At 46.3% G+C, this 8024-nt stretch overlaps 1 protein-coding gene across 1 annotated transcript; it reads right to left on the reverse strand.

The window, feature by feature from the left end:
• Positions 1 to 6077: 6077 nt before the first annotated feature.
• On the reverse strand, positions 6078 to 6734 carry LOC138770403 (small proline-rich protein 3-like). Its single transcript, XM_069949506.1, has one exon. The coding sequence runs from the start codon at positions 6732 to 6734 to the stop codon at positions 6078 to 6080; it is 657 nt and encodes a 218-aa protein (XP_069805607.1).
• Positions 6735 to 8024: the final 1290 nt, after the last annotated feature.

The following is an 8024-nucleotide window of genomic DNA, read 5'->3' on the forward strand; positions in this document are numbered from 1 at the left end:
GTTCCTGCACAGCCATGTCTTCTTCATTCCTGGCCATAGTCCTCCTCTGTATGTCCCCATCACGGTGAGGCCCAGGGCTGATGGAGACGTACTGGAATATATTTTATCACCGAGCTTCTCACTACACAATATAGACTAGATCAGGGGTACTCAACAACTTTTAGTTGAGGTCCACTTACAGGGGTCAGTAATGGATCAGTGTGGAGGCCCCATGTCAGTACTCTCAGTGTGCGGGCCCCATATGTCAGTACTCTCAGTGTGCGGGCCCCATATGTCAGTACTCTCAGTGTGCGGGCCCCATATGTCAGTACTCTGTGTGCGGGCCCCATATGTCAGTACTCTCAGTGTGCGGGCCCCATATGTCAGTATTCTGTGTACGGGCCCCATATGTCAGTACTCTCAGTATGTGGGCCCCATATGTCAGTATTCTGTGTACGGGCCCCATATGTCAGTACTCTCAGTATGTGGGCCCCATATGTCAGTATTCTGTGTACGGGCCCCATATGTCAGTACTCTCAGTGTGCGGGCCCCATATGTCAGTACTCTCAGTGTGCGGGCCCCATATATCAGTATTCTGTGTACGGGCCCCATATATCAGTACTCTCAGTGTGCGGGCCCCATATGTCAATACTCTCAGTGTGTGGGCCCCATATGTCAGTACTCTCAGTGTGCGGGCCCCATATGTCAGTACTCTCAGTGTGTGGGCCCCATATGTCAGTACTCTCAGTGTGTGGGCCCCATATGTCAGTACTCTCAGTGTGCGGGCCCCATATGTCAGTACTCTCAGTGTGCGGGCCCCATATATCAGTACTCTCGGTATGCGGGCCCCATATATCAGTACTCTCAGTGTGCGGGCCCCATATGTCAGTACTCTCAGTGTGCGTGCCCCATATATCAGTACTCTCAGTGTGCGGGCCCCATATATCAGTACTCTCAGTGTGCGGGCCCCATATGTCAGTACTCGGCCCCATATATCAGTATTCTCAGTGTGTGGGCCCCATATGTCAGTACTCTCAGTGTGCGGGCCCCATATATCAGTACTCTCAGTGTGCGGGCCCCATATGTCAGTACTCTCAGTGTGCGGGCCCCATATGTCAGTACTCTCAGTGTGTGGGCCCCATATGTCAGTACTCTCAGTGTGCGGGCCCCATATGTCAGTACTCTCAGTGTGTGGGCCCCATATGTCAGTACTCTCAGTGTGCGGGCCCCATATGTCAGTACTCTCAGTATGTGGGCCCCATATATCAGTACTCTCAGTGTGGGGGCCCCATATGTCAGTACTCTCAGTGTGCGGGCCCCATATGTCAGTACTCTCAGTGTGAGGGCTCCATATGTCAGTACTCTCAGTGTGCGGGCCCCATATGTCAGTACTCTCAGTGTGTGGGCCCCATATGTCAGTACTCTCAGTGTGAGGGCCCCATATGTCAGTACTCTCAGTGTGTGGGCCCCATATGTCAGTACTCGGCCCCATATATCAGTACTCTCAGTGTGAGGGCCCCATATGTCAGTACTCTCAGTGTGTGGGCCCCATATGTCAGTACTCTCAGTCTGTGGGCCCCATATGTCAGTACTCTCAGTGTGCGGGCCCCATATGTCAGTACTCTCAGTGTGAGGGCTCCATATGTCAGTACTCTCAGTGTGTGGGCCCCATATGTCAGTACTCTCAGTGTGAGGGCCCCATATGTCAGTACTCTCAGTGTGCGGGCCCCATATGTCAGTACTCTCAGTGTGTGGGCCCCATATGTCAGTACTCTCAGTGTGCGGGCCCCATATGTCAGTACTCTCAGTGTGAGGGCCCCATATGTCAGTACTCTCAGTGTGAGGGCCCCATATGTCAGTACTCTCAGTGTGCGGGCCCCATATGTCAGTACTCTCAGTATGTGGGCCCCATATGTCAGTACTCTCAGTGTGCGGGCCCCATATATCAGTACTCTCAGTGTGCGGGCCCCATATGTCAGTACTCTCAGTGTGAGGGCTCCATATGTCAGTACTCTCAGTGTGTGGGCCCCATATGTCAGTACTCTCAGTGTGAGGGCCCCATATGTCAGTACTCTCAGTGTGCGGGCCCCATATGTCAGTACTCGGCCCCATATATCAGTACTCTCAGTGTGCGGGCCCCATATGTCAGTACTCTCAGTGTGAGGGCTCCATATGTCAGTACTCTCAGTGTGTGGGCCCCATATGTCAGTACTCTCAGTGTGAGGGCCCCATATGTCAGTACTCTCAGTGTGTGGGCCCCATATGTCAGTAGTCTCAGTGTGCGGGCCCCATATGTCAGTACTCTCAGTGTGTGGGCCCCATATGTCAGTACTCTATGCATGCAGGCAAGTACATTTATACTATATATATGATATTCTTTACTAATAATCTTTGTTTATATAGCGCCATTATATTCCACTACGTTTTACAATACATACATACCATAGAAATACCAACCAGCTTCAGTTCTGGCCACAAGAGCTTACAATTTATTAGGAAATAGGAAGGAAAAGAAAAGAAAGACTATGCTGGAGTGTAAAGAGGAAGTGAAAGAAACTGAAGATCCTTATAGAGAGCTGAGCGCGGCATACAGCACACACTGCGGGCCCACCATGCCAGTCCTCCTCCTCATCCTCATCGGTAAGTAGGGACATACTCAGGTATGGTGTTGGGCTTGGGACAAACCCTCTGTCCTCGATTATCAGGAATTGTTTTGTCGCCCCATATTCTTCACCTTATATCTCTAGTTATAGTGTTGTATGTTATGGGGCGTTTATTTTGTATAGGGTGATCTCATATGGTTACCTCCCGTCCATAGATCCCCTGGCAATAGACATGAGAAGAACATGTGACCTACATCCTATAACCCTACAGACATATTGGAACATATTGGTCCTTTCGTAACTTCATTATGAAATGATGTAGTAATATTATATTATATACAGAACATACTTAAAGGGGTTGTCCAGCGAAAATCTTTTTCTTTCAAATCAACTGATATCAGAAAGTTATATAGATTTGTCATTTACTTCTATAAAAAAAAAAACCTCAAGTTTTCCCATACTTATTAGCTGCTGTGTGTCATGCAGGAAATGTTTTATTTTCATGCTGACATCTCTGGCCGAGACAGGAACTCTGTCTCGGTTTTCTATGAATTCCCATAGCCAGAGATGTAAGCAGAGAGCACTGTGTCAGACTAATAATAAAACACTTCCTGCATGACATACAGCAGCTAATAGGTATGGGAAGACTTGAGATTTTTTTAATAGAAGAAACTTACAAATCTATATAACTTTCTGATATCAGTTGATTTGAAAGAAAAAGATTTTTGCTGGACAATCCCTTTAAAGGGGCATTTCACCACCTGGTGGAAGGGGCTACGAGATGGGGAAGTGTGTGATTATTTACATAATAAGGAGACAATAAAATTAGGGATTAATAATTGTAATGACCTAACACCACTATGGAGGGGTAATAATTACCAATAAATTATACATAGATTCTGGGAACTTAAAGAGATACATAGGATGGCACATAGGATTGAGTCAGGCTGTTTGATGAAATCATCTGAAATACAGGGGTGCTACTTACAGGAGGTCCTACTTACAAGAGGAATACTACCTACAGGGGGATACTACCTACAGGGAAGACCTACCTACAAGAGGAATACTACCTACAGGGGGATACTACCTATAGGGGAGACCTACCTACAAGAGGAATACTACCTACAGGGGGATACTACCTACAGGGAAGACCTACCTACAGGGGATACTACCTACAGGGGATACTACCTACAGGGAAGACCTACCTACAAGAGGAATACTACCTATAGGGAAGACCTACCTACAGGGAAGACCTACCTACAGGGGGATACTACCTACAGGGAAGACATACCTAAAGGGAAGACCTACTTACAAGAGGCATACTACCTACAGGGGGATACTACCTACAGGGAAGACCTACCTACAAGAGGAATACTACCTACAGGGGGATACTACCTACAGGGGGATACTACCTACAGGGAAGACCTACCTACAAGAGGAATACTACCTACAGGGGGATACTACCTACAGGGAAGACCTACCTACAAGAGGAATACTACCTACAGGGAAGACCTACCTACAGGGAAGACCTACCTACAGGGGGATACTACCTATAGGGAAGACCTACCTACAGGGGGATACTACCTACAAGGAAGACCTACCTACAGGGGATACTACCTACAGGGAAGACCTACCTACAGGGGATACTACCTACAGGGAAGACCTACCTACAGGGAAGACCTACTTACAAGAGGCATACTACCTACAGGGGGATACTACCTACAGGGAAGACCTACCTACAAGAGGAATACTACCTACAGGGGGATACTACCTACAGGGAAGACCTATCTACAGGGGGATACTACCTACAGGGAAGACCTACCTACAAGAGGAATACTACCTACAGGGGGATACTACCTACAGGGAAGACCTACCTACAGGGGGATACTACCTACAGGGAAGACCTACCTACAACAAGGATACTACCTACAGGGGGATACTACCTACAGGGAAGACCTACCTACAAGCGGAATACTACCTACAGGGGGATACTACCTATAGGGAAGACCTACCTATAAAAAGGATACTACCTACAGGGGGATACTACCTACAGGGGGATACTACCTATAGGGAAGACCTACCTACAAGAAGGATACTACCTACAGGGGGATACTACCTATAGGGAAGACCTACCTACAAGAGGAATACTACCTACAGGGGGATACTACCTACAGGGAAGACCTGCCTACAAGAAGGATACTACCTACAGGGGGATACTACCTACAGGGAAGACCTACCTACAGGGGGATACTACCTACAGGGAAGACCTACCTACAACAAGGATACTACCTACAGGGGGATACTACCTACAGGGAAGACCTACCTACAAGCGGAATACTACCTACAGGGGGATACTACCTATAGGGAAGACCTACCTATAAAAAGGATACTACCTACAGGGGGATACTACCTACAGGGGGATACTACCTATAGGGAAGACCTACCTACAAGAAGGATACTACCTACAGGGGGATACTACCTATAGGGAAGACCTACCTACAAGAAGGATACTACCTACAGGGGGATACTACCTATAGGGAAGACCTGCCTACAAGAAGGATACTACCTACAGGGAAGACCTACCTACAACAAGGATACTACCTACAGGGAAGACCTACCTACAACAAGGATACTACCTACAGGGAAGACCTACCTACAACAAGGATGCTACCTATAGGGAAGACCTACCTACAAGAAGGATACTACCTACAAGGGGATACTACCTACAGGGGGATACTACCTATAGGGAAGACCTACCTACAAGAAGGATACTACCTACAGGGAAGACCTACCTACAACAAGGATACTACCTACAGGGAAGACCTACCTACAACAAGGATACTACCTACAGGGAAGACCTACCTACAACAAGGATACTACCTACAGGGAAGACCTACCTACAACAAGGATACTACCTACAGGGGGATACTACCTATAGGGAAGACCTACCTACTGTACAAGAGTAATACTACCTACAAGAGGAATACTACCTACAGGGGGATACTACCTACTGTTCAGAAGCGACCTACTTACAGGGAAGACCTACCTACAAGAAGGATAGTACCTAGAGGGAGATATTACCAACAGAGGGTACCTACTTACAGGGGTCCTACCTACGGGAAGACATACCTACAAGGGGTCCTTCTTAAAGGGGATACTCACCCACTTGGGGATCCTAATTAAAAGGAAGAACTACCTACTAGGGATACCTGTTTATTAACTTGATAGATAATGAGGGGACCTACCAACTCTTCCCCACTTTCATACCTACTCTGCTGTGTCTGACATTATTATCACTGGGGGGCATTATCACTGGGGGGCTGTGGGTACTGGGAAATTGCAGAGCCTAAAAGGTTGGCAGGTTCTGGAGAGATGATAATGATAGTGGTCATCGTGTGGTGGTAGTTTTTATTATTATGTAGTGATATAATTGGCACTATAGAGGGCTTTATAATATGTGACGGCCACTAAGGGGACGTTATACTGTGTGGGGACTCATGCTACAGAGGACCAGTTATCTTGTGGTACAGAGGATAGGTTATTGTGTGGTACAGAGGACCAGGTACCTCGTGGTACAGAGGACTGGTTATCTTGTGGTACAGAGAACCAGTTATCTTGTGGTACAGAGGACTGGTTATCTTGTGGTACAGAGGACCAGTTATGTCGTGGTACAGAGGACCAGTTATCTTGCGGTACAGAGGACCAGCTATCTTGTGGTACAAAGGATCGGTTATCTTGTGGTACAGAGGACCGGTTATCTCGTGGTAGAGGACCAGTTATCTTGTGGTACAGAGGACCAGTTATCTTGTGGTACAAAGGATCGGTTATCTTGTGGTACAAAGGATCGGTTATCTTGTGGTACAGAGGACCAGTTATCTTGTGGTACAGAGGACCGGTTATCTCGTGATACAGAGGACCAGTTATCTTGTGGTACAGAGGACCAGTTATCTTGTGGTACAAAGGATTGGTTATCTTGTGGTACAGAGGATTGGTTATCTTGTGGTACAGAGGACCAGTTATCTTGTGGTACAAAGGATTGGTTATCTTGTGGTACAGAGGATCGGTTATCTTGTGGTACAGAGGATCGGTTATCGTGTGGTACAAAGGATCGGTTATCTCATGGTACAGAGGACCTGTTATCTCGTGGTACATCCTTCTGTGATGAAACTACAGCTCTGCACAAGGTTCTCTCTACCCTAAGGCCAGCAGCACTGGGAACATCTGATATAGAGAGTCTCAAAGCTAGAAGGAGGAGGAAAAAGTGACTGAAGAATAAATGACTGACCATATACTGACCTTACATAAAATGGATCATTGGGCAGTAATGAAATCTTGTGATTGTGTATTTATTCAGATATATTTTTTCTATTTTATACTATTCTTTAATTTAGTTCCTTGAAAGTCGTAAGCTATAAACTTCAGGTTGTATATATACCTGTTATTATTAACGTGTGGTCGGAGAGGTAGTGTTCTCACAGATAGAACATGTTTAGTAGTGGGGAGGAGGTCAGGTAGGGCGTCATAGCTGGAGGAGTCCCCCCCCTCCACCATCTCTCTTCTCTCTTCTATGTATTTTGTGAGTGATCAATGGAAAGAGTTGAGGTTTGTCACAAAGTGAATGTAAGGGCAGAATAAGGAAGTTAGGAAATCGTTTCCATGAAATGGACCTTTCTGGATTGGTTACGAGAGGACACAAAGAGAAAATGACCCTAATAGGAATACGGCTGATGCCCACTGATACAGTCCGAGGATAGTGATGCTTCATGTAAAGTTTTTATGGTGATTATGTGGATAATAATGTATTTGGCTATTGAAGACTTTAAATTGTATTCAAATTAATCAAATAGATTTAGGACCGTAAGCAGGTAGCTTCTTCTCTGTACATTGGTGTTTGTTAAGAAAAGGACACAGTAATGTTTTGTAAAAAAAATAAATTCTCCCCTCTTTTTTCCTTTCCCCGTTCTCCCTGTAGAGGATGTCGATTGGCAGGAAGAAAAGGCAGGAAAAGTGAGGGTGGGAGTTTGGGTGTGGTTGATTTGCTCCCTTACCATCTCTGACCACATGTCTCTGGTGGATGCTGTTGGGTTTTATTCCTAATTCCTAAATGGCAGATTATAGTTTGATGTATTGTAGCTATTTGTCACCTCAGCTGTGGACAAGTAATTATTATTTGTGTTGTTTGCATACATTGACTCTATTTATATTGCCGTTGCTCAGCAAAAGCTAAGCTGCTACAAGTAAAAAACAAATTAGGCATACTTACCTGTAGCTGCCGTACCAATGGTGCCTGATCCATGCTGATCGTGGATGACTCCTGGTTCCTAGGATATCATCCCTGAGGGAAATGCTTAGATCAAAGGCTGAGGCCAGACAGCAGTGAGCAGCAGGGTCCAGGCACTGGCAGGATGGCAGCTGTGGGCAGTGGGGCAGGTGAGTATGCCA

The sequence above is a fragment of the Dendropsophus ebraccatus genome, chromosome 13, assembly GCF_027789765.1.
Source record: "Dendropsophus ebraccatus isolate aDenEbr1 chromosome 13, aDenEbr1.pat, whole genome shotgun sequence".
Classification (NCBI taxonomy): Eukaryota; Metazoa; Chordata; class Amphibia; order Anura; family Hylidae; genus Dendropsophus; species Dendropsophus ebraccatus.

Coding starts and splice junctions, on each gene's coding strand:
- LOC138770403 (XM_069949506.1), bottom strand. CDS start 6,734: ATGTACCACGAGATAACAGGTCCTCTGTACCATGAGATAACCGATCCT.